We start from the raw sequence: 26,943 nt of genomic DNA on the forward strand, positions 1-26,943 counted from the left end.
AAAGAGAGGGCAAGGGTTTATTTTTGCGTTGAATCCATGGTCAGAATTATATAACTTTCAAGATAAGGTTGTCTCCGTTAAAGCAAAGTTTGTGAGATGACTGACTTCCCGACAAGGACAATAAAAATGCGCTGAAAACAGAACAATCTGAGTACATGCGGAATCAAAATCACAAGTTCAAGAATGCAGACTGCAAATTCACCCTCCTGACAAGTACCAAGTACACTGCAGCTGGCAACTTATGCAGACACAGCTATGCAAATCCAGGCCATTTAGCATATTTTAAGACTAAGCTCATAAACCTGGCTTAATCACAGATAGAAGGATATAAGTGCTTTAATAACAGCTTTAACTGAAACGTCAGCTGGTGTGTGGCCCTTGTCAAATTAATCAGCTGCTTCCCCAGTCCCTTATGTTCCCAGTGTTTCATATTGTGGCTTGTTTCTGGTTTGCACTCCTAAAAAGAACTTCTCTTAAAGAAGACGAAAAGCTGAACCACATAGTCGACTGACAATTAAAACTTAGGACAGACGCTCAGTCCATAGCTTCCATTTCCACAAGCCATGGTCACAATTTTCCCCTATTGTAGCTGGAAATAATGGTGTCCATAAAGTACACAACACTTTCGCAGTTATGTTGAGCTGCACAGGAAAAATTTACACCATCTTCCCGCGAGGGGAACCGTGGGGTAGATGTGACGCATCAGGGGTTTCCGTTGCGTTTCCGTTATGTTAGCGTGTCCATTGTTGTTGTGTGTCCATATTTTACGCAGCATGTTCACCCCCGATGCGTCGCATCTACCCCATGGTTCCCCTCGCAGGAAGATGGTGTAAATTTTTTACGGTTGCGCCGACCATCGCGATAGCAGGCCTGTTAGTCTCCATTCAAATCATCGGTGGTCATCGGAGGATGTCATCGGCGGAGCGGCGGCGGAACAACTGAGCGGAGCGGCGCAGTTACCGCGTTTATATGCAGCGGAATGAGAGAGAGCAGCGCATAGCAGCGCATGCGCATGTGTTAACCGAGCACAAGCTGCGCGCTACCCCGCACAGCTGGCACAGCGCCGGAGCGAGCGCCGGCGAGCGCTAACACGCAGATGGCGCTGCGGTGAGAGCGGCGCTAGCGCGCAGCTGGCGCGGCGACGAGAATGGGGGAGGGATGCGGACTACGCCGGAGGGACAAGGCGAGTGAAAGAGATGTGTCGCATCTAAAAATTTCTGACACAAAAATATTGCCATCTAGGTTTCTGTAATCATTACTACCCTTACTTATAGCCAGCAAAGTATCTCCTTTTCAGATCTTAACACTGTAGAGTGAGCTAACATTATGCCATACCCTATTTATTTCTGCAACTACATCAAATGTCGATGCAAACTTTCAGATCCGAGCAGCAACAACCAGTGTACACGTGGCCTGTAAGCCAAGTTGTGAACGGTCCTTGTATTGCACCTGATTTTTATCACTCTCACCAGCCACTGAATGCTTGCAGCAGGACAAAGGCCTTTGGAGTGACTCCCAGCAACAGTGTCAGCCGAGTGCATTCGCTTCCCCCACATTTTTTTTCTCCATAAACTTCCCACTCCCCGCCACTGCTTTGAGAACAACCTTAAGGCCCATTCAAGCACCGACACAACAGCCCTGTGCTTTACACACTGCTGAGATAAATGGAGCTGTCCTCCACGAGAAATTGCCAGACCTTGTGTGGCTGATGGACGGAGGTGGCAAACACACCCTTCAGATGCTGCTGTTAATACCTCATGTTTTCCCCTGCCCATCCAATCAGCCTATCACAGCTGCAGCAAACAGTGCATTCAGGCTGCTGAGAACAGCACAGTGAAAAACGCAAGAACAGTGACAACTGTCCACAAGCACACCTTGCATCCAGTCTGAAACAACAGGGCACCCAGAGTTGCTTTGAAGGAATAAAGACTGGGGAGTTGCTGAATGCCGCCTTAATAACACAGAGCAATGTAAATGTACGTACATTGTGTAGCCAACAGTGAACTGCCTTCTTTACGTCTTCATCCATTTTTACAGCAACAAAACACTACCCATGATTTCCCATCATTCACAGGCAGTTCTACAAGTTATGGCAGGCAGATGCCTTTTTTAACACACGCTGAGAAATCTCATTTTGCAGCATTTCTCACTACCCCTTTTCTTACCACTAGCGAAAGGAGTTTTGGCATATGTAGCTCCAATGTGCTAAGAACTCTCCTAGTGGACACCATTAATGTAAGGCAGGAGAAAGCATGAAGACAGGCACCCTCTGCACGCAAACATTGCTGTTACCCTGGTCTTGGCCATCAAAAAAGGAACGAAGAAAAGAGAGGGACAAGCAAGGCAAGTTTCGACACAAACGTAATTCAGCCATTAATTTCGCATTTAGAAGAGCCGACACGGAGTGCAGTGTTTGGCATAACACTGATTTAAAATAAACCATAGGTTGAGATTTTCCTGCATGAAAATCAGATTGAACGAAAACAAAATTTAGAGAAAACATTTCTGCAGCTGCCCACAAAAAACTGCAACATTAAGGCCCCTTGCCCCAGGTGGGAGGCCACAGAGCCACCTTGAGTCCCATATTAGAGTCTTAAACTCACTAAGGACTGCATACGTCTCAATATTAGCACCTGGTGGCTAGAGAGAGTCCTCGCTCAAGCACAGCGCTTCTCAGAGTGGGTGGCTGAACGAGTACATATCCCACAACAACGCACGTCTAAAGGCAACCCATGTGCTTTCTCACCGCCAGGAGTGAAGTGGCAAGAATTTTTTCCTTTCTTACAGGCAACCAACCGACTGAGTCTCACATGCGCAGCCTTCCTTCGGTCGCACAAGTTCAGTGTTCCGCTAGGAGTCTTGCAGGCATTCTGGCACAGGCCACGCTGCGGAGAGGACCGCACTTGGTGCCCGCCAGCACTTTGCGGAGAAGCACTGGCACCGCTGCAAAGTGTGCAAAGGCGTCGACAGCTCGCAGAAGTCCCTGCCAAGTCATCTGCTGCTGGCAGGATGAACCCACGCTGACGGCTATAATTTAACAACCAGAGTATCTAACAACCACCTTGCTGGTTGGCTCTCAACGCCAACAATGTCGATGAGCGGGTGCGTCACGCGCAGGGAGCGGGCGACGTTTAGGTACATTGTGCGCAGCCCGTGGTCCGGCTCACCGGCACAGCTTGTCCAGGATGGAGCGGGGCACGCCGCTGGCCCTGAGCCGCTCGGCGGGCAGCAGTGCCAGCCAGGGGGCCGCATGCAGCATTGCCAGCCACGACAGTTCAAGCAGGCTGGGCACGGCGAGCCACATAGACCAGAGGCTGTTGCAGCGCGACGAGCCGTCCTCGGCCGTCACGCCGCCAAAGACAAACATCTGGCCGCCCTCGGTGACGGCCGCCGAGTGGAAGTACACGGGGCTGGGCAGGGAGGCTGCCAGCCGGTGCCACTTCATCGTCGGCAGCTCCAGCCGCCACACGTCGTTGAGCACGTGCACGTTGTTGTGGCCGCCCACCACAAACAAGGCTGCAGGGGGGGTTGAAGGGGCACAGGTTTATAAACTTCTCACTGCTGTTGCCCCTTTTGGAAACATCAGACTACATTTACCACACGAGTCGGAATACAGGCTGAGCTGGAATATAGGTAGACCCGCTTACCTTGCGGCCAAAAAATGGGGAAAAAAGTTAGGTGCACAACATCACTGTATTGAAGCTATAAGCGCATGTTTTGTCTAAGGTTACTCATTAGAACCGCCTGATGTTTTGTTGGACCACTGTTTCTGCCTAGCTGCCTCCCACTCAGCAATTCGTCCTCTGCGCAGTCCAGGGAATCGCTTGTGGGTCACTTCTGAAACACTCACAAGACCATGCCATCACGAAAGCATGGAACACCCATGTGGTGAACGTCACGAGCCGGCCTCTGCCGGTGAGAGCAGGTGGTCAGGCGTCTTGGGGTAGTCACTGCCCATCCATTTCGTAGAGACGCTGCACAATGCTTGCAGAGAGAAGTCGCCACCTTGTACTTCCTTGAGGTCTTCCCAGCATTGCATATTGAGAGCTGCCCCTTTAGCTTACGTGAGTAGTGGGAACTCTCTTCGGGGACACTGAACTGGCGGTGGTCGGGCGCATCGATGTTGGCTTGGGCTTCTGCGCTTAACTGGCACCAAGTACCTGAACACATCTTGAGCGAGTAATTTGATCACGCACACGCTCACTAACAGCGGGAGAAGCAACAGAAAATGAAGGCAGCGTATCCGATTGATGTTGGTGGCGATGGCGCCATGGCACCTTTGCAGTTTGGATGGGCTCTATGGGCTGCCTGGTTGCCAGATGACAAATAATATTATGCCACTGGGCGGTATATAGGTTGAGGCGTGACTTTTCGGCAGACTTTTGGATAAAAAATCTCGACCTACAACCAGACTCGTACGATACCTTTCATGCGAACGTTAACTTGGTCTGTGCTTCCTTGGAAGATATCCTGGGAATGGCTATGACTTAATACTAAAACGCAGGACAGTAGCGACTTAGGCGAGCTCAGTGGTAACTTGATAAGTGTTCATCTTGTGCGCTATGCAGGAGTTTACAGTTAAAACTATAACATTACCACAATTGTTGCGAGTCACTTGTCCAAGTTCTTCACATTATCTTTATGAAAAGCAACGTAAGATGTGTAACAAAAAAAGCATTACAAAGGACCCCCTGGAAGAGGTCACTAAGGAGCAATACACCATTAAACTGCACAAACACAAACACCGCTGCAATAAAATTTCAGCAACAGAGCAGTATTTCCTGCCCTCTGTCACTTACCCATAACAAATGCTGCATAGAAGGTCTCTCCCCAAAAACAACCTTTTGTACATCACCCCCCTTGAGCACAATGGGGAAGAAAATGAAGTGGTTGTTTATTTGAAAACCGCACAACCCACACCTTTTCAGCACATGGCTCCGCATATGCGAACACCATGAAAGCGTCATAGCTTACTTTTCCCAACGGCTGCTTCCAATGTCACAAATCATGACCACACATATTATTGCACCGTTTCCATAAGAACACATGCCCCAGAATTTTGCACAATGGCTGCACTTCGTCGTCCTATTTTTTCCAAAGATAACATAAATCGGCCACCGCACGCACCTGGTTACTGGTTAACCCTGTAAGCATACCAGCCCCCAAAACAAGGCTTCATTGCACACTCACTGCTCCGCAGTGCCCGTATGAGTTTGCCGACCTATCCACTCTTACTTTTCCCCCGAGCCATGAAGTTTCATGGTTACAGGGCCCTCAAGGGGAATCTGGCACTAGGGTCTGGTGTGCCACACTTCAATGAGCGCGACATCATGCATCACAGGGGTTGTTCTGTCTTTACTTGGCATAGCTCGTAAACAAGCTCAAAAGTTGCCTATGGTTGCAGAACAGCTAACACAAGGCTTCTTCGGCAGAAGTTTTTTTTAAAACCTTCATGCAATACAAACAAAAAACAAGGAAGCAGAGTTTTGCCCTTGTTTCTTTCTGCCTGCAGGGTTCATGCTGGTATCAAAGATAAAAATTCAAGGGTTTTCAAGGACTGTCAAGGCCCAGTCAGCCTATTTTCAAGGACCATGTTGAGGGCCTTACTTCCACAAAACACAAGTTTCAATGCATCAAGATGTATTATTTATTGCACAAGAAAACATATTAAGAGGTTTCTTTGCGCCCTGCTGCCGGTGCACCGCAGTGCCATTTCGCCCGCTTTCTCGCCCCTCAAAGCGACAGCCCCAGCCCTGGAACACATGCACTTGCATGGCGCTGCCCCGTCGTTTCAAAGCGACGGCCCGCCGTTTTAAAGCATTGGGCCCGCTAATGTACTTTTACTGGGTAAAGTGAGAAACCTTTTAATATGTTTACCCAGTAAAAGTACATTAGCGGGCCCAATTCTTTAAAACGGCGGGCCGTCGCTTTGAAACGACGGGGCAGCGCCATGCAAGTGAATGTGTTCCAGGGTTGGGGCTGTCGCTTTGAGGGGCGAGAAAGCGGGCGAAATGGCACTGCGGTGCACCGGCAGCAGGGCGCAAAGCGACCCGCGCTGCCCCTCATCGTTTTGCTGGGCACTTTGCGCCCTGCTACCGGTGCACCGCAGTGCCATTTCGCCCGCTTCACGGTGAAGGCGTTGGTTCCACGGACTGCTCACTTTGCGAGGGCACCAAAACGTTCCTCATCGTGCTACTCACTGCTGCCTTCACGTTCCCGTCATGATTGGAGCTTTTCGCGTGACTTTTCAGCTCCGACTCTCCCATAGCAGCGATGTCAAACATTTTTCGCGCAAGGCTTGCATTTCACCCGATGTGGACTCACTCGGTCCAATGCAAAACTGTCGTTCAGCCACGAGCATTGAAACTTGGATTTACCAGGTATTGTCTTAACTCACAGTTACTGCGTGCAGTAATTTCGACAGCACACGTTACACGCCGCACAAACCACGCCGAACGTTCGAGCTATGAGAGAGAACAACGCAACCACGCAACTCCCTAAAGAAACACGAAGGGATGGATTGGATAAGGATCCGGCTAGACCCTCTGAAACCGAAACTGATATCAGCGCGGCCAGGCCCTTAAAAACCGAAACTGATTTCAGCCCGGCCAGGCGTTTAAAATTATCTGCTAAAAGTATTCTGTTTAAGAATTGAAACGCAAGGTTTTCTCGTAAAAACGTGGCGGAAATTTACAGAGTAGGAATGCATGTCTTCGTACGCAGAGTGGTCGTCTTCTTAATTTCGCTCCAAAATCAAGGGTTTTCAAGGACCTGTAAAAATTCAAGGACTTTCAAGGCCCTTGAAAATGCAACAAGGTCGAGAACTGGGCCAGTTGGTATACATTCATTCTGAGGGAGCAGCGCAAACTAGACAGGACAAAGGGTAGGACAGGTAGGTAGGGTTGTTAGTAGGACAGGTAGGTAGAGGTAGGTAGAGTTGTAGGACAGGTAGTAGGACAGTTAGTAGGACAGGTAGGTAGAGTTGTTAGTAAGCGCTTGTGTTGTGTCCTACCCTTTGTCCTGTCTAGTTTGCGCTGCTCCCTCAGAACCTTGAAAATGCTACTTCTGAATTCAAGGGTTTTCAAAGATTTCAAGGACCCGCATGAACCCTGTGCCTGTTACTTCTTCCAGTGCTTTTCTGTTTTCCTCATTAAAACGTCGGCTTTAAAATGACCATGCTCCGTCATTAGGCTTACCTTTTCCACAGTGCTCTGACCAGGGGCGGTATTCTCGTAATTGTCCCTTTTGAAAACGTCCCTTTTGAGTCCCTTTCATCGTGACGTATTTCTGGTTCAGCAGTGGGCGTTGGTAGTGGGTTTGTTGCGCTTGCGTTGCGTCACTTCCGGTTGTTTGCTTTTAGCCAATCAGGGCTCGCCAAAAGGGACACTTTTGAAAGGGACGCAAAAGGGACAAAACTCGAGAATACCGCCCCAGTTTTTGCAACTAAATACGAGCCTGGAAACAACAGCACATTTCCCACAAAAAAGCAAGTAAGTACTCTCCTTAAAACCCAAAGCAGCGCATCGAAAATGGCATACCGCTAGTGAGCCACACACACAAAGGGTGCAAGAAAACAGAAGAATGTCAATCATGAGCCACAGCAAGCCATGTCACAAGCCAGGACAAGTAAAAACAAAACACTATCCAACTGCTACACTGGCTACCACAATGGCACGCCAGTGCAGTGACAGATTTCCTTCTATTTATGCAGGGGTGAAACAGCTGAATCAGATTTGGGAGCAGTTTTTGGAGTAGTGAAATCTTGATTTTGGAGCAGAAGAAGGTAGCATTTCGGCTGGCGTACCCGCAAATTTTCCCGCCATTTTTTCGAGGGCTACCATGGTTGCCAGACCAGGACTGCCCTCTTTTGATTAGCTCGCATTATCCGTAAAGGCCGCGGATCTGTCAGCCCGCTCTGGTTACAAACCCCTGCGTGCTCGCCGCGCGGGCTCGGGCTCGAGCCCGGGGTTTTTTTTTTTCGCTTCGTCCCCACGGGAGGTATTACAAACGTATGGGGCCCGTAAAGGCCGCGGATCTGTCAGCCCGCTCTGGTTACAAAACCCTGCTCGCTCGCGCCGTGGGCTCGGGCTCGAGTCTGTTTTTTTTTTCGCTTCGTCCCCATGGTTGCCAGACCAGGACTGCCCTCCCCTTTACGGACTGCCTTTACGGGCCCCATACGTTTGTAGTACCTCCCGTGGGGACGAAGCGAAAAAAAAAAAAACCCCGGGCTCGAGCCCGAGCCTGCGCGGCGAGCACGCAGGGGTTTGTAACCAGAGCGGGCTGACAGATCCGCGGCCTTTACGGATAATGCGAGCTAATCAAAAGAGGGCAGTCCTGGTCTGGCAACCATGGTAGCCCTCGAAAAAATGGCGGGAAAATTTGCGGGTACGCCAGCCGAAATGCTACCCAGAAGAACAACATTTATTATGTCACCTTAGGAGCCTAAAAAATACAATTTTTGGAAACTCAGGGGGGAAAATTGCACTTCTTAATCGGTTTTGAAGGTACATAACAGTTAAACAGCCTTTCAATAAAGTTTTTTCTACCAGAGTATCACAAGGTACGAACTGCACTAGCTTTTTTCAAACCATTTTTAAATTTAAAGGCTCTATGCCTAGATAGCGTGGAGCACTGTTGAGATGGTTGAATTGAAAAACTAAGCAATTGTAAGGCATTTTTATTATCATGTGAATGCCGAAAGTATTGTTTTTGTTATCAAAGACTGGGCTTTGTGCACAAGTGTAGAGCCACGGCAAAATTTGCCCGAAGCGAGGTGACAATCGTCACACCCCACCAGCCTTTCATTTAAATCTCCGAGGTGCACGTTCACTACGATCTATGATTGTAATGTGAGTAACATTGGTGTGTTTAGCCACCTCCCTCTTGGCATGAAATTTCACTTCAGATAGATGAACTATTATTACTAGCGTGAAATAATAGCCCGTCCCGCTATTGGACACTGCTTGAACATTTTGAGGCAATGTCGCCTGCACCGCCACTTCTACATTATCCCATTCCCGCTGCTCGCAAGCTCGCGGTCAAAGGCAGCAATAACTTGGCATTTTATAACACCGCAATGAATTCGAAATTTCACTTCAAGCACGCACTGTGCTTCACACCCAAGCCCGAAACACGGCGAATTCGCGGGCACCACGTTGTTTTTATGAAATCCTGTCTTTCAAATCGCGCAACTTCCCGCAACAGATCAAATGACTAAATGTAAACCCAGCCACATCCATAACCAAAACTATGGTAGAAATTGGCAAAGAGCACTCTGCCTGACCCACGAGCAACTGCTTCGCCCGGGGGCCATGTTTTCCTATCTTCACCACACCAAGATGGCGGCACCCAGTAATGTCGTTACGGAGATACGGCGCTCCGAAAATTTACGTTTTTTCATCAACTTACACAAGTAGTTTGTCGCCTCAGTACACATAAGCATTTTTTCTACCGGACTTTGCAATGTTTTCTGATGGGACAACTTTAAAAACTCACAAAATATCATATGTCAACCCGACATTGTGACTTTCAAAAAAATTTATCGAGGCCAATTTTATGCGGGTTTTTTATTGAATTATCAATCAATTAAACCTTTACAAACAGCATAACCTTTGGGGGGTGCTGGAAAACTATGCCGTCAGTAAGCAAGTTTGGCGCAAGTTTTTCAATTTTCAAGCTTTCGGAGCAGCCTGGCACAGGAAAACAACTTTGTATCAAAACTGCGCAATATGCGCAGCTGTCTCACCCCTGTTTATGTTGTACTATGCCCTCAACACCACCAGGGGACGACTTTACCGCGTCTATCTGTAAATACATGATGCCCCCTGAGAACTTGGCGATACACTAAAAGACAGCTCCTGTCTTTCCGAGACTGCCAGCACCCTCTGTTGGCACAGAGACCACGCACATCATGGGGAGGAAGAATGGTGGGCTGTTGCTTATGGATATCCGTAGCACAGTGCAGAAGGACAACGCTATGAAGGTGTGTAGTAAGTGAGAAGTAGCTCACTGAAAAATGAAATTTTCATTCCCGCTTCTACAGCACAAGGTTCCCTCCCATTAATACACATCAAACATTTTGTTGTGGGCACGAAAAAGAGCTTTAGCAGTACAGGACCAGTAAAATACTGTTGAAATAAGAAAATACAGGCTGACAAGGGATGGATTCCATCTCATTGCAAACTGCGTAAGTGCTATTCCTAATCTTACTGTTGACATGCTCAACTGATTGCACGCTTTGTGGGAGATGCATAACGGAGCTGTGGGTGCGTTGCATATCTGATGGCAGGTATAACCTAACCCACTGAACATGGCACATGAATCCTTCTGTAGCAAAAGTCAACTGTTCTCCTGCAAGTGCAAGGCCTCCATGAATACTGAAGATTTTTGTTTTAAGGGGTTCAAAAAGTGGGGAAACAGTAAGGCAATTAATGTCCCTTCAAAACATGGCAACTCACATGCACAGCAGAGAGAGAAAAACACGGTGACTCACAGTCCTGGTGCTGCACGCAGCTGTGGCACCTCCGTCTCGAAGGGAAGCCTGAGAGCACAGAGAGGCCAGGCTCAGGAGACACAATGTCACCCACAAAATCCAGCCACAAACAGTTCTACGTGTTAGGAAGCGCCACAAATTAGGACTACAGTTACAACTGATCAGAATCAGAACACACAGACTGCATGCAAAGAATGCTTGGGTACCTCACACACGTAAGCGCCTGAAATTTGTGGGAGGCACGCCATATATACTCACGTATAAGCTGCCCTCATAAGTCATCTACACCCGCACTTTGGAAATTTAAGAAAACTTAAAGGCAGAAATAAGGCACCTAAACCTAGAGTTTTGTTCATCACCACAGGCATAGTACCGCGAAGTGCTACAAGTGGTGCCAGCTAGTTTTTGCCATTCGCTGCACACTATCCCCACTCTACTGTAGTGCGACATGACGCTGGTGCCACTCCTGTCTTCCACTTTTAACAGCACCATTTGGCTGTCTTTGTTCCCTGTTGTGTGCACTGGGTGCAGAGTCTGCTGAGTTGTATGTGCCGCATTGTGTGGTAAGCTGCCGGCTCTCAAACACAAACAAGTGGGAGTAACAGGAAAGTACAGACAGCCCAACACTTGGGTCTCAAACTTCAAGTTGCGAAATATGCTGGACAGCATGGTAAATGATCGGCGGATCAGGGGCTCAATGTCAGTGAAAAGTCTGTGGGCTGCTGGGGTCTGCAAATGCAAGGCCTTGCTGAGGTTACCAACAAGCAGTGCCGTCCACGCCAGCAATATCTGCGTCATTCCCCCCCACACACATCGAGCAAATGCTCCTTTTGCTCCAAGGGGCTATTGCCGCAAGCAATGAAAGTCTCGGAAACTTGAAGTGGGCCACAGCAGCTTTAAGAGCATGCTGACGCACCGAGCTCAACTCACAGTAACCAGCACAAAAGTGGCGATGGATAGTTACATAGAGTGTTCGTAATGTGTCATTAGTCGTAGGATACATACTGTGCCCCATAAAGGATCCTTGAGTGCACTCTAGACCCTGCATGGCAGGGCATCATTAGCCCCGCCCTCTTCCTTCCCCAGTGCGGGCAGTACCTTCTTGATAAGCACTGCCCCTTCCTTCCTTCATAAGGTGCAATCTCTAGCTGTAAACCTTACTTGTATATAGCACCCCCCCCCCCCCCCCTTTTGCACCCCCGAGCGACAGCACATGAAAGTGTGGCTATGCACGAGTGAGGCAGCAGCTACAGCTCAAGCACCTTTGCTGCAAGCTGGGTCTTGCTCCTCCTAGTTCGCACCCATCCTGCACCACCTCTATGGGCCATGCCTCGGTCTCGCCACTACTTTTTTCTGGTGAGGAGGCACTCGAAGGTGCCTTGTGCTTGTGACCCGATAGCATTGAACAGAGCTGTTTAGACCTTGCACTGCGAGGGAAAGTGGCCAGCCCACGAGCAGCTGTTGGGAGTGCACGCCTCAAGAAGAAAATGCGGTTAGGGAGGTCCCGGGAATTGAACGTGTGAAACCGGCAACCTAACCACTGGACCACCCCAAAGGCCCAAGGGGTACGGAAATTGGAAAGAAAAAAAAAAAAAAAGCCTCCTCTGGTCGGAATCGAACCTGGGTCCCTCGCGTTGTGAAACCGGCGTCTATCCAATTGAGCTATCATTGCATTCCAGGTGCGCAGCATTTTCTTTGGGTTCGTAGCGTGCGCTCACGCGGTCCACTCTGGGAGAGAAGCAAAGCCGGGTCTGCCAGTCACAGAGAACCTTCAGCGGCGAGTTGGGACATCCACGCGAGGCACAACAGCCGGACAGAGAGAGAGGGGCCGCCAGCTCTGCGGTTTCTCCAGCCTTGCGCCACTATACAGCGAGCTGCGCCAATGTTTTCCCCACCAGCCTGATTGGAGCTGCAGAGCAGGCTGCCAGCACAAGAGGTCTGCGTACATTCCCTCAAACCATGTTTCAGGGGGCCATGCAGACAAGATACAAGTTTGTTTTATTCGCAAGATTTCCTGTTCTATAGTGCCCCCAGCACTTGCCCAGAAGCAAACAATGCTTTATTCACTGAGAAATTAATCAATTTAGGTTAAAATTTTGATTCTCCTGCCAAATCACGTGCTTTCATGACGTCTGCAATGACATCACAAGAACAGGTCTCCAAGCTGCTGCAGAGCCTTGTTTACCATTACTCAGCCTAGATGGCGCCACCACACCACGGCAGGCCATTTTCTGCCTTTTGCTTTGTTTTTGACCTGGCTTGTTTTTGTTCAGGTAAAAAATAATCATTTCATGAAACATGGTGTTCACTAGAAATATGGTCCCGTAAGACACCGTCGCTTACGCAAATCGGCCTAGTGTCGTCTGAGACAACCCCAAAGCGCCGCAGTGCTGTGCAGCTAAAACAAGCATAGTGCGTGCAGTACCAACAGCAATACGCATCGATCCTTTTATCTTTACATGTACTTTCCTAACTACTGCTGTTTACACCACCATTCTTACTGCTATAACAAGAATCCGCCTTAAATTTAAGCGCAAATAGCTCGTTCGGAAAGGTTATAAGCCCTGCCTAACTGGCGTTCGCTATTGCCGGCCTCAGCCAATCGCGCAGCTGTGCTTATGGCGTCACATGTTCAAGTGTGGGAAATGAGCTAGTGAGTCGCATGGCCATTTTTTTCCTTCTAATTATGCAGCTTACTTGAGCGAAGTTTACGTTAAAAGTAGTGTCAATATGATTGTTATGAGGCAATCTTTCCAATGAACCAAGCTTGTGTTTTGTCTGCATGGCCCCTCTAAGCGACCGGAAACTGATCTCCACAACGGTCAGAAATGTCCTCGTACGGCATTCATCGTCCCTGTCACCTCCACCTTTGCGACAGCTGCAGGCTCCCCAGCAGCACTCACACACAATTCTTAGAGAGGCCACGAAGACAAAATACAAGTTTGTTTCATTCGAAAGATTTTGTGTTTCATAGTGCCCCTACTGGCAGCAAACGATGCTTTATTCACTGAGAAATTAAACATTTTAAGCCAAAATTTTAATTCTCGCAATACATTTTGTGTTTCACGACGTTAGCAATGATGTATTGAGGCAAGAAGCCTACAACAAACGTTAGTATGTTGATAAGGACGCTGCGGATGGCAAAACGTCTTTTTGTTGCCTTGTTTACCATGTGGTTTCATAGATGGCGCGACGATAGCACTCCAAACCGCTGTCCGAACACGTTCTGTTTGGGACCAGATTTGTACTTGGCTTACTTTTGCTATGGTTCATAGTAACCATCTGTGATAATTTGGGTATGCTCAACAAACAAGGTCACACACGTGGCTGTGCCACTGATGTCAGTTGGCCAGTGTTGTGTCAGGCAAGCTCAACGCATCCGACAGCTGCATTAGGCAGCGTCAGCCGGCAAAGTGCCGCACCAACTGCTTCGGTGTTTACGTGTTCGTCCGTAACTTTCATTGTTTACCCCACCATTCTAACTGCTCTAAGAAGATTATGCGCTAGATTTAGGTGCAAAGGGACCGTTCTGCAAGCTTTTCGTCCCGGATTAATTTGCATTGGATTTTGTCGGCCCCAGCCAATCGCAACAAGCTGTCCAAACATGTTACGAGTTCAGTGCAGAAAAGCAGCTGATGAATCCCATGCTGCTTTCTCATTACACAGCTTATTCCAGTTAAGTTTCATTAAATGTGGTGTCAGTGTTATTCTAATGAGGCAATCTTTTGAATGAACCAAACTTTCACTTTGTCTTCCATCGCCCCTTTAAGGGGGGACGTGGCTTTCAAAATCAACTTTTTTATTTCTTTGTGGATTTTGATGAAAATTGGCACAGCAACTGGAAATGCTCCCGTGATAACACCATAAAAATTTCAAGCTAATATTCTGAAAACTTTTTTATGTATTAAATTTTCTTTCTGTTCCGCTTGTACCGAGCTTGAGCGGCTTATAAAACATGATAGAAAATTTGTTCGAAGTGCTTTGCATTCCCAAATGAATGGACGAGGTCGTGACAGTTTTAGAATTTTTTTTTTACAACACAATGTTTTTTAGTTTTCATTTTTTTAGAGGTTAATGTGCAATAGGCATGTTGACTGTGAACGATTATGTGAATAAAAAAATCACAAAAAACAAATCTGGAAAACCAAGAGTGTCACGACCTGAACTGTTCATCAAGGAATGTAATGCAAGAAACGGAATCAAAATAGACCCAGCGGTCACAAAGAAATCCCTGGTACAAGCGACACAGGTGACAAAAAAAACTGTTTTGAGAAAACGGCTTCCAAAGTTGCAACATAGGTTTCACTTATCAAAAGTCGTCACGGTTGTAGCCTTTCATGTCCTTTTGAACATGGGGCTTCTGGAATGCCTTGCCTTGAAATTGGAGTGCCTTTCACAGCCTTTCTCTTTCCAGAAAATATCATTTTCAGCTCCTCTGTGAAGAGTACATACCCCACTTTGCAGATCAAATGAAGGGGGAGATGGGTTTCAATGGGCTTTCAATGCAAAGTAGATTAGCTGGTTGGCTGTATCGCACTGAACAGCCTCCTTTTGCAGTGTTGTCACCATGGCAACAAGTTAAGCATTTTTTTTACTTAAATTTGAACATTTTTGGCTTTTTTTTATGTTTTATCATCTTGCCTGGCACAGCAACTTAGTACTCATACGTGCAGGTGTTCATTGCCAAAAGTTTGCATACCACAAGGATGAAAATGAGCTACTTTGAAGCTTGGTAGAGTATTCTGCATAACTCCCAACTTCAATAAGAGCATATTTTTTTACTACTTTTGACATTCAAGGCATCCAATATTTCTCGCAGCAAAGCCAGTATGCCCTGCGCAATGGAATCAATAATTTCACTAAAAAATCACTGTTAAATGCTGCGACAAACGTACATTTTTAATGCAGAGAACATATTTTTATTCCTATATTACTAACTCAAACCTGTTTGCATGAAAATTACAAGTGCACGGGAAACGTTGCGCAAGAAAGGCGATATGGCTCGCGCGCATCTTAGCGCACGCTTACCGCGACATATCGAACTTTGATTACAGCTGATATGGCTGGTCAGGTCGCTTTTAAGATCAAATCTAACGACGCAGGCATTAATTACAACTACTGGCGTTCAATCGTAACCGGTTGCCCAGTCATGTGCTGCCCCAATGCGCGTCGGCTATGCCGTGCGCGCCGCAGCGTTTGACGCGTCGACCGTTTTTTTCTCAAGGCTAGCGAGCCCACAGTCAAAACACAGCAATAACTAAGCGTGTAAACATCGCAAACCCGACCAAAAGTTCACTTCACGAACCGCTATTGCAAGCGCGCACACCGCGTCACCCTCCGGGGTCTGGCGACGGTAGAGTCACGCGCACCACGAAGCGTTCGATGACCTCCTCCTTTCGAGCCACACAACTTCCCGTAATCTGGCTCGTTATCTCCGGCATTCCCACCGCGATAACGTCCGTGTTGAATGCCATAGATTGAACAGAAACTCGGCCGAGCGAAGCGGCGAAAATGAACTCAAACCGCTCGCTACGCAGCTCAGGCGGCCGCCATCTTGCATTGCGCCCGTGACATCCAATCAGGAGGGTCGGTGTTCCGCGCCCCGACCGAGGACCAATAGCGCTTCAGCATCTATTTCTAGCTTCGTTTGTGCGTCGTTTCTTTTCTGCCGTTTGTGCGTTCGTGAATGAACGAAGATAAAAGAGACGAGCAGAACCGGAAAGACGATCGCTCGGCCGATCTAACCATATCAAAATGGCCGCGCCCGGTGGCACCGGTGCGGAGATAGAGCGCTCCGAAAATTGCCGTTTTTTCGCCCTTTTGCGCCGATAGTTTGTCACCGCGCCTGACAAAAGTATTTTTTTATGCCACTTTGCGACGCTTTTCAGCCTAAAAACTTTGCAGATGCATAGAATAGGAAACATAGAAGCCGAATATGTGGGTTTCAAAAAAACGATGTTTTGGTCATTTTTCCGAAGTTGAAAGCCGCGTCCCCCCTTAAAAAATATGGACAGTGTCTTGGTTGGAACTTACGTGGCCCAGCTGACGTGATGTGCTCCTATAACTACTACAGTCGAACCCCCCAATAATGAAACCGTCGAGGAAAGCAAAAAAGTTTACTTTCGCGGAAATTACATGCCGTGAGAACGAATCATAACCAACAGGAAAATCGCCTGCAAATTGAAAACTTCTTCCTGAAAGTAGGTTATATATAACTTTGCGAACCTTACCTTGTAGCAACTTCACAGAGCAGCTCTCACACTAGAAGAAGTGGTTCATTGCTAGTCGTAGTATGTGCCTAAGAACGAGCGAATTTTGTCAAACGCATCCAAACCATCCCGTGGGTTTGCCTTCTCTGCACGTTTTTCTCCTTGATCCTCAGCACCGAGCATGGAAGCACTTCTTCTGTTGACAAACTTCGCCAGAGAGTGGCACCTTGTTGTTCCAATGCAATTCACAATCTAAGTGAGCACTGCTTTGTTAACGTCCAAAAAGGCTGCAGCCGTCAATGTTTTGGGCACGTACGCTTTAAAGAGTGGCGTCCTTGCTTTTCAAAATGGTAGAGCGAGCTGCAGGCGGTTCCAAACATGTCAGCACTATCATTCCTTTCTCTGATTGGGCAACTGACTTTGGCAATGACGGCCGCCTTATCAAGCAGTGACAAAAACTTCCGCTTCTGGGCTGGCAGAGGCATATTATAGCAAGCAACCGTGCCGACTGCCACACACACAATGAACACATTGGCGCTGTCCATTTGTAACCGGCTAGAGCAGCTCAAGGCGAAGCCGTGCTGCGAGTCATCATGTGTCGCCCCCTGGTAGTGTCGATGCAAGGCTGCCTCCATAGCTGCCTGCTGTGCAGTCTTTTTTATAAACAAACACGGCAGCAGCCATGAAAAAGTGCTGTGGCCATTTACGCACTTTCAGTACACTTTCGCACACTGTTAGCCTCAAATTGGTAGCTAAAATTCTGACCGGACTTGCAATGAATTTTGTTAATGCGGGATCACTCTCCACAAACATTTTCTTGCCTCGAGATATAAAATACATGGGCTTCAATGAATGTTCACCGGGGATCCAAAAATATTTCGCTGCCATGACAATTTCGTACTTGTGGGATTTCGTTATCGCAGGGTTTGACGGTATCTGTGTAAGAGCAACAACGGGTGAAGCTCAAGTGTCTACAAACTGAGCTTGCTCTGTGAGGAACACTTTTTCCCCTTCCATTTATTGAGCCACAAAACTTTGTTCACCATTATAAGCAGTTAAGTGCTGTACGTTGCGCTGCTACAGCAACAATGTAATAGAAATTTCACTTAGATGTCAAGGGTGGCTCCTTGACCTGCTCTGTAGTAATGAACTGCTCAGTTAGTTCCTGTCTTTTTGAGCTGGTCGGCCTATTCAGCTGCTTTAACAACGTTTTTGTCAAGGTTATGATCGGCCCCTTGCACTGAAGTGTGCGGCATCCACGTGCAGCATGCGAGTCTCACCATGTCGGGGGTCTGGCTTGGTGAAGAGGAACTCCCACTGCTGGGCGGCCGTGTTGAAGGCCGGCAGCTTGCGCAGCGGCAGGCTGTTCAGGGCTGTGCCACCCCCCAGAACGATGATGAGGCTGCCGTAAACACCCAGCTCGTGGCGGTACCTGAACAGTTGGTTTGACGGAAAGCTCAAGCACAGGACACCTGCAACGTCACACTGCCAACAGTCCACCCCCCTGCAGTGTGTTCAAAAATAAGTACAGTTAAACCCGGTAACAAATTCCTGGATTTAACCAAGTTTTTCTATTCCCCAATGCCAGCCCCATTGAAGCCCACGTGTTTGTGACCTCTATATAACAAAGGTGTTGCGACAGTTACCCTTGATGTAATGAACTGGCTATGCTGATGAGTCATTGTTTCTTGAGCCTTTTATGAAAAATCGGATGGAGAAATGCACTGGTTTAGCGAACTGAGCCCGCACCGCAAACTACCGTGCGTTTCCACGAGTGAGTACGGTGTCAGTTAGGTGCTAGGCCTGCCTGTAAGTGTGTAGTCGTGCATCTCCACTGCTATCTGTGTTGTCAATGTGTCGGTGATGAGTACTGCTGCCAGAAAACGAGAAGCTTCATCTTTTGAAGACAAGTCCGCGAGAAAGAGGAATGTTGCCACCCGGTACAGTATCCAAGCTTGCACACTCTCAATAATTTTGAGCATGGGAAAGAGCACCAAGTTCGTGAAAAGGCACCGTTCCAGCAAAGCTTAGTTCTTGAAACACGTTAAAGCACCAAAAAGTTTCAAAAGACATAAGTGATATATAAGTTACGTTTGTTATTACGGGGACCTTGCTTCTTTAGAGGGCCATGTAGTGACTAAACTCGTGGGAAAGCAGCAGGCGTAAATTACGCAGTTTCTCATTGTGAAATAAATCCATGAAGGGCGAGTTCACCGTCGCTGATGTGTAGCGTTTTGGTTTCATTTCTGCTCCATTCACTCGAGCCTCAACTAGAAACCTGCATGCAACTAAAAATTGTATTTTTGTCAACATTATATCCAGGTTTACCTGTAATTCAGTCAAGCAACCCAGGTCTGTTTCGCATGCGTGCGGCAGAGCGAGAAATGGCACTTACTTTGCCTGTGCTAGCAACAACTCCATAGCTTAAATTGAAGGCAACTTTGCATAGATAGCTAGCATGAACATCGAGAACAAATGCCCATTTTTGGAAAACTCTGGTGACATAGGTTCATCGACCACAGTTTCCTCCAACCAACCAGAGCATTAGTTAAAATTACGGAAGGGCGCCAGGTATCATGAAGAAGCACTGAACACTGAAGCTGGCCAAAAAATAAAATAAAATAAAAAATTGCGCAACATACAGCCAAGTCCACTTATAGCAGCCGTAGTTATAATGACTGCTCGTTCACGATGAAGGAGTGTGACATGAACACACCAGTATGCGCTAAGGCAATGGCATTACATTCCCGGTAGAATGATCCCATGCAAGGGTGCCGCTCTGGCCCACCGAATGCTTGGCCGTGCAAGCATTCACATCCACCCTCACCCACGAAGAGTCAGATGTACTGTGTGGGACCCCGCTGTTTTACCCTGCCTAGCTGCACCGATATAGAAGACGGGGGTGAAAGAGGCAGAGGTTATTTGCGGCAGGACATAGACGGCAAGTGATGGGAACGGAAGACGTGCACCACAGGGGCCGCAAGATATGAAAAATGCGCAAGTATGTGATAGCTAAGTCAGCACCGCCAGAGCACCTGTTTCTGCCCTCTAGCTAGGCTGTGTGTGGGTGGGCTATGCAGAAGAAGAGTGCTTTTGGCATCCTCCATTTACGTTTGCGTGGTTCCCTCTCCAGCTGGGCTGGCAAAGTGGAGAGTACAAAAATATGAGTAAAAATAAAGAACGCCTGAAAGCAATTACAAACACGTACCATGAATCCATGTTCTTTGTGCTCACTGATATTTCCAAAGCACAAAAAACGCGGACTGTACATTGCAACAATCTGTGCTTACCACATCTTCGTTGCATCAGGCGAGAACACATTCTTCTCTGTGTACATTCTATTAGGTGCACTGGAGGTGGCATATGGAAGCTTACACACTGAAGGACCCTCTTTCCTGGGAGGATATTTAAATTGCGGAGACCTTCTCATTATACCTCGTGACACATCAAGGCATTCTAAGTGACAGGCTCCCCATGGGAGAAGCAGTGATGTTTCGAGCAGAATCTTTTTAAAGGAGTCATGAAGACAAAATACGTTTGTTTTATTCAAAAGATTTCTTGTTCTATAGTGCCCCCTGCACTCGTCCGGAAGCAAAAGATGCTTTATTCACTGGGAAATTAATCAATTTGAGCTAAAATTTTGATCCTCGCACCAAAACGTGTGTTTGAATGATGTTGGCAATGACATAATAAGAGCAGGTCTTTCAGCTAAACTTGGTGTGGAGCGGCACGGCCAGACTCGACTCTCCTCCTCCCGAGTCGCGTATGGCCGTGGGAGCGGAGACTTGCTTACTGTTAGTCGACCTAGATGGCGCCACCACACCGTGGCAAGCTGTTTTCTTCTTTTGGTTTTTTTGTGAATGTATTTAAACCTGGCTTGTTTTTTTCATGGAGACAATCGTTTTGAGAAACATGGTGCTCGCTTGACAAATAGGGTCACGTAAGACATCGTCGCTTGCGTGAATCGGCCAGTGTCTTCTGATACAACCCCAAAGCCCTGTAGTGCTGTGCATCTAAACGAAGCATAGTGCGCGCGGTACCAACACCAGTACGCGTCGGTACTTCTATGTTTGCGTGTGCTTTCGTAACTTCCACTGTTTGTCCCACCATTCTTACCAAATGTGAACTAATTTGAAGCACAAATAGTTCGTTCGGTAAGCTTATAAGTTGCGCTTAATTTGCCTTTCTTTTTCCAGCCTCCGCCAATCGCAGAGCTGGCTGGTATGACATCATAGGTTCTGTTGTGGAAAATGAGCTAGTGGGTTGCATGACCATTCCCTTTTTTCCTAATTATACAGCTTGTTTGAGCAAAGTTTATGTTAACCCTTTGAGGGTTTTTGCCGTACGTGTACTGCGGCGGTTTTCCGTCCCGCAAGGTCTTTGCCGTACGGGTACGATTTCGAGCATCCGTTTGAAATTTCGCGCCATATTAACGATGCATGCTCCCTGGGAAGTGCTGCCACCTCCTGGGACTTACAAGAAGTGTTTGAAATTTGATTGTGCTACCTCCTTGCGGTGAAAAACAGAACTCTCTGGCTGCGGCACGTTACGGCGTCTGTACGTGTCAACGTGTGTCGTGGTTTCAGTTTCGCCACGTGATCGCATCGGAGGCGCACGAAACTTGATCGGCGCTCGCTATCAGGGGCGGCGGAAGTTGATTTCGATCTATATTGGCGCTGCTCTTATCTTGTTTATTACCCACACTCACTAGGTATTCTTGCCGTCCTTGCTTGGAACTGAAGTAACCTACTCGGAGACTCCGTTGCAGGGGTGGCGGAAGTTGATTTCTATCTATATTGGCACTGCTATTAGCTTGTTTATCGCCGGCGCGCACGAGTTACTCTCGCTCTCCTCGTTTACTGAGTTGCCTTCGAGTTCTCCAGATGCACGGCAAAGCGGTGATATGGCCCAATGAACTGCCCGTTCTGATGACACCGACCGCGATGACTCTTCTGACTCTGAGTTTGCTCCTTTCACCGAGTCTGAATCGGAAGACAGTCTTTCTTCGGAAGAAGACAGCTCATTTTCGGAAACGCGCTTTATGCATGCAGACTGCGATAAGGCACTGTGCGTAGACCCGTGTTTCAAGGAATACCACACTGTGAAATACTATTGAACATTTTCAAGTTCTAAGTAATGCTGACCCCAAAATACTGTTCCTGAGAATTTTTTACCATTTAATCTAGTTTTTAGACATTTTGTACATTCCAAATCCGCAATAAACTAATTTGACCACAAGGGAAAGTTTTTTTCAAAAAAATTCGACCCTCAAAGGGTTAAAAAGGGTGTCAGCATGATTCTAACGAGGCAATCTTTTGAATGAACCAAACTTGCATTTTCTCTTCGTGGCTCCTTTAAACACTGTCCAGCTGAAACTCTTTCAGGGCTATAGCTCATTGCCACTGCCAGAAAACAAAGACAAACGAGTCTGCCAGCGAAGCTCAAAAATGAAATTAAAGGACAACAGGGATCTTTCCTTGGAAGACCCCAACAGAGATAACAAAAAACTAAGACAACAAAAGCCAGCCATGGGAAGCAAGTTGTTCCCCACGTGCCAGGTGGGAGTACCTGCGTGTGGGTTCCGAGTCGCAGAGCACCCGCTTCCAGGAGAGGTCCTGCAGGCTTAGCCGGTGGACATCCATGGAGTACTCGAAGCCCGTCGTGCCCCCGAAGACGTAGAGGAAGCCTCCCAGGCAGCAAATGGCCTGCACCCACAAAGCGGAACAGCCTCTCAGGACCCACTGGCTAGGCACGTGATGGCAGCACTTGGGCCAAAGCAAGCTCTGTGCTGCATGAAGGCTCTGCTTCTTCCATGTGCTACACAGGCTTAGCAACTCAAGGCTGAGGCCAGCCCGCTAGCTAGTTCAGGTCGGACTGAATTGAGTCTGTGTGGAGGGGTATTCGATCACTCCCCCTGTACCTCTGGTACCGCGATCAGTGCTTGCGGGTGGAGCAGCACGGCTGGACATGCCAGGGTGAACCGTCCCGCATTCAGCCCCAAGTGAGTGGGATAAGCAATGGGCAACATTGGCTGTGAAGGGTGTTCCTGAGCCCACCCTCAGGCGAGACAAATCTCTGCCTGCTGCTGCACTTTCCTTTCTTGTTTCTCCCACACTTTCCCCAACGAACAACTCAATCCGTATTTGTTCGATAGGTCAGGGGGGAAAAACTATCGGCACGACACCTTCCAGTCCAGCGCCTGATGTTCAGGTAGCGAAGTGCACATGAGGGTCCTCCCATAGGCAGGCACATGCAAGGCGGGGCCTCGTTTCTCTTGACACCACTCTGTGCAGTACACTGAGCAAATGGGACAATTCTCTGTCGCGGCTGGCAGTGCGGAAGCTGTGCAATGATTCGGGTTCAGCTTCGAGATAAGGTGTGTGTCAGGAGCTCGGATATCATTTTGTTGGCTCTTCCATAGATTGGCATTGCAGAAATCCAGTGACAAATCTGTGCGTGATGGAAAAGAGAGCTAATATCTAGCATTCCTGTTTAAGTTTGTTTTTTTGGCACTCTTTAATTTTTTCTCCGTCTTGTGATTGCAGCATATGAGATGTTCTTGTTTTCGTTAGCTCATTTTTATTATTTCTCATTATGTTAATTTCTTGCCTTTCGTGGTTTTTAAAAATTTCCTTCGACCATCACCTTGGGAAATCTCTATTTGCACTAATATAAATTACGATTAAATGCTTTAACTTCAAAAACTACGAACTTTGTTCAAGTGCAGGGCGTTACACAGCCGGTGCCTGTGGAACCCTCAATATCGGCAAAGAATGCTTGTGGATTAAAGAACACACGTGACAAACATATCACAGAGCTGCACGGGACTACAACTCCCGTGCATGGCACACGCTGCCACTAATCGTGCCTCTCACTCGCCCTGCCGCATAAGGCGCCACCGGGCCCTCCTTTCGAGGGTAACCAAGCGCTGAAACCTAAATATGGAAGCTTGGTATGCATCGAATGGCGAAGGACCCACGTGCAAACTCAGCTATCTTGACAGCAGGCACTGGGCCAGAAGGTGTCGCACCGATAATTCTTCCCCGGCACCCTGTCCGGTCTGCTTTATTTGGTGGCCGCTTGTACTTTGTTGATCTATCACAAGTTAGTCATATGTGTAAAAAAACGGCAGAAAATGCTGTCTTCAGAACAAGAAAGGTGCATGTATACTGGCCAAACACAATTTTGTGGGGCAAATAAAAAAATGCTACTTGTCCTTCCTCCACAGTTTTAACTGTTTCACTAGACCAGCCTGGAGTGGCTGCTTGATGTCACACTTAACAAAGTGAAACTGCTACCTCAGTTGATCCAACCTGCTTGCCCTGACACATGGTCCTTACAGCAGATACCAGGGGCGGTATTCTCGTAACTGCCCCTTTTTAAAACGTCCCTTTTGCGTCCCTTTCACCGTGACGTACTTCCGGTTAAGAAGTGGGCCTTTGATTCAAATACCGTAACTATTCTTGCAAATGCATTTTAAGAGCTAAAACCGCATCAGACTATCTTTTATGTGTTTATTTGAACGTATTTCTAAAAACTAAACGCGATGAAATTTTTTTTGTTACGAGGTTGAAAGTTTTCACCGCAAGGACAGGAACATACAAAGATGGCAGCTGCAGTCAGCTGTTTCCTTGTGACAGTAAAGTGTAATCAATGCTGCGGCTACTCAGTTTTTCACAGTTGGACTCCATTTTGAGGTCGGTGACAATGCCCGTGCATCAAAATAACCGTCCAGTTACGTATTTTGGCATCGACGCACTTGCGGCATGCCGACGCAGGCTTTTGCAAGAACCTGGAATGGTGCATTACGTCGTTGACATTTTCGTGGTGCTCTACAAGTGAAAAAATGTGTAAGCGAGGGGGGGTGGGGTATTTTCATTTCTCAACGACGTACCTTTTGCAGGTGATATCTACGAACGTTAGGCTGGCATGTGTATGCGTAAAGTACCAATAAAGGGTTATAAATGTCATGTCGAGTGCTTGTGTAATTTTGGTTGTCTGCTTGACAGCTATCAAGCTCGCAGACGATCGTTTATTTTACTGCACCTGATGACCGTTAGCTTGCTCGCAGGCGATCGTTTAATTCACTGTGTAATCACGGCGGCGTAGATACACAGGCTCACGGAGGGCTGCGACAGCGATATCGTTTCTTCATTATCGACCACTGACTGAAAGCAACAGGTAGCGAGGAAACGAAGGGCGCATATCACTCGCTCCTCGACAATGGGCCTGCGCGGCCGCCGACCAAGTTCGGTCCGCAGCTCGTCGCACAGCCACCGCACGGTCCTCTCCTAGAGACAGAACTCCTGCCGGAATGCTTCTGCGGGCATATCGAAAGCGTCTACATTACTTCTCGACCGCCTGTTCCTCCAGCAAGCCAACAACAAGGCAATGACCGGCGCATTTATGACTGAACTTCCAAAACCGTCTGTTTAAAATTCAAAGCGCTTGTTCGAAGCCGCGGTCAAATGCAGTAGGTCCGCTGCACTTGCATTACGTCACATCCGGTTGTTTGCTTTTAGCCAATCAGGGCTCGCTCAAAAGAGACACTTTTGAAAGGGACAAAACACGAGAATTTCACCCCAGGGCAAAACCTATAAGGAATAAGGCAGCCGTTAATGTGCAAGTAGCATACACATAGCCAGCTGCCATGTTGCAGCACTGGTTGCACAATGGGAGGCTGTGCACTTATCTGCTGCTGTTATCTCGAGCAGCACTGGGAAAGCGGAGAGCAGTACTCCAAAAGGGCTGCGGTGGTGTCACGTGAAAGCTGTGTATATGCCATGCCACTATGAGGCATACAAAGCATGGGGGCACTACATCCCTGTCCACTGCCCATGGCTTCCGCTCCACATGGAGACTCGAGAGTAGTAAGCAGCAGCACAGCATTGCTGTTGCATGCAAACTCGTGATGCCAGAGTGGTCCCTCTGCCAACCAGGGAAGGAGAGAGGGCTTGGGACGTACCTGGCCGTACTGCTCGTAGGGAGGGTCCCCAGTGGTTGGCACCAGGTCCCAGTGCAGGGTGTGCAGGTTGAGTGCGTACAGCCGGTTGGAGATGCGCTCCCCAAAGGGAACACCCGTGCCCCCGTACACCAGCATCCTGTCACGGTGGAGCAGGGCTGAATGCGTGAAAGGAAAGGAGGGACCACGCTCAGGAGATCTGTCGCAAGTCAAACAACAGTGCGTGAAATTGGAACACTGTCACTACAGATTCTTGCCTTGTCTATAAGAACATATTCAAATATTGATCGCTTGCACCGGTGTCACTGTAGCTGTCATGTTAGTGCATTGCGTGTGCGGTTGAAGGCTGTGGTCTTGTGTGCCGCTCTTATCTCCTGCAGCACTGAGAAGGCTACCAGCGATGCATCTGAAAGGGTGGTGGTGCCGTCATGTGCAAGACATGAGGAGTTCGTGCCGCATTTCCTATGTACGCGTTTTTCAGAACCACTGCCACGCAAAAAATGAGCCCGAGTACACGTGCCGCTACTGAAACCACACGCGACAACTGAAATCACTCACCGGCGTGCGAGGCGAGCTCCGTCGGCATCTCGCCCGTCATTGTCAGGTTGACCCATCGCTTTGTGTAGACGTTGAATTTCCATAACTGCGAGCGAACCAGAACAAAGCGTTTCTTTCGGCCTGCTCATTTCGAAACAATAACACTGCGACGTTTGCACATGTGCGCCTGCCATCGTCATTCCCTGATGAAGAGATGTTGGTCCTTTGGAAAATATGGGTTGCCCGCTCAGTAAAAAAACGAACGATTTCTCGGAAAGGCCCAGCGATCCAAACGTGGGCGCTCGGCGCGTCACTTGCACAATGTGCCGCAGGCAAAGGGTTGAAGCTCAGCACCGCGTAGTCTCACCTCCTTGAAGAGAGCACAGCTGGGATCTTCACCCACGTTGTCAGGGTTGTAACCTCCGAATGCGTAGATGCAAGCACCGCTGGCTATTATTCTGTGACCGCTGCGAGGTTTGGGCACGCTAGGACCTGCAATACACGCACGTGAATCGGCGTGATCGAACATCGCATTTGTACCAGCACAATTATGACAGCAATGTTTATGATAGCCTCTGGGCTTAAAATGACAGAAAATAGTACCTTTGGGCTCGACAGCTTCGATAACCAGCGGACGGAAACAGAAACTCTCAGCCATTATGGTCACTCCATGTGGTTGTTCAAGTGACTGCACGACACACCAATCAGCTGGACCAGCGCCTCCTTTATAACAAAATATAAAC

At 48.0% G+C, this 26,943-nt stretch overlaps 1 protein-coding gene across 1 annotated transcript; it reads right to left on the bottom strand.

The window, feature by feature from the left end:
* Positions 1-26,943, bottom strand: Slim (scruin like at the midline). The gene is made up of 8 exons (XM_077691286.1): positions 26,804-26,943; positions 26,568-26,692; positions 26,222-26,306; positions 25,667-25,821; positions 22,270-22,406; positions 17,982-18,133; positions 10,493-10,540; positions 1-3,516 (listed from the first exon to the last, which is right to left on the bottom strand). The coding sequence occupies exons 1-8, from the start codon at positions 26,856-26,858 to the stop codon at positions 3,164-3,166; spliced, it is 1,110 nt and encodes a 369-aa protein (XP_077547412.1). The 5' UTR covers positions 26,859-26,943; the 3' UTR covers positions 1-3,163.

This window comes from Haemaphysalis longicornis, unplaced genomic scaffold (genome assembly GCF_048455015.1).
Source record: "Haemaphysalis longicornis isolate Haplotype H1 unplaced genomic scaffold, Haemaphysalis longicornis Haplotype H1 scaffold_10, whole genome shotgun sequence".
Lineage (NCBI taxonomy): Eukaryota > Metazoa > Arthropoda > Arachnida > Ixodida > Ixodidae > Haemaphysalis > Haemaphysalis longicornis.

Excerpts from the sequence above, each read along its gene's own strand:
- Slim (XM_077691286.1), bottom strand. The coding sequence starts at position 26,858 with ATGGCTGAGAGTTTCTGTTTCCGTCCGCTGGTTATCGAAGCTGTCGAG. Across the intron at positions 26,307-26,567 it reads GCTGTGCTCTCTTCAAGGAG|TTATGGAAATTCAACGTCTA; the intron begins GTGAGACTACGC and ends GTTCGCTCGCAG. Across the intron at positions 18,134-22,269 it reads GACTCGGAACCCACACGCAG|GTACCGCCACGAGCTGGGTG; the intron begins GTACTCCCACCT and ends CCAACTGTTCAG.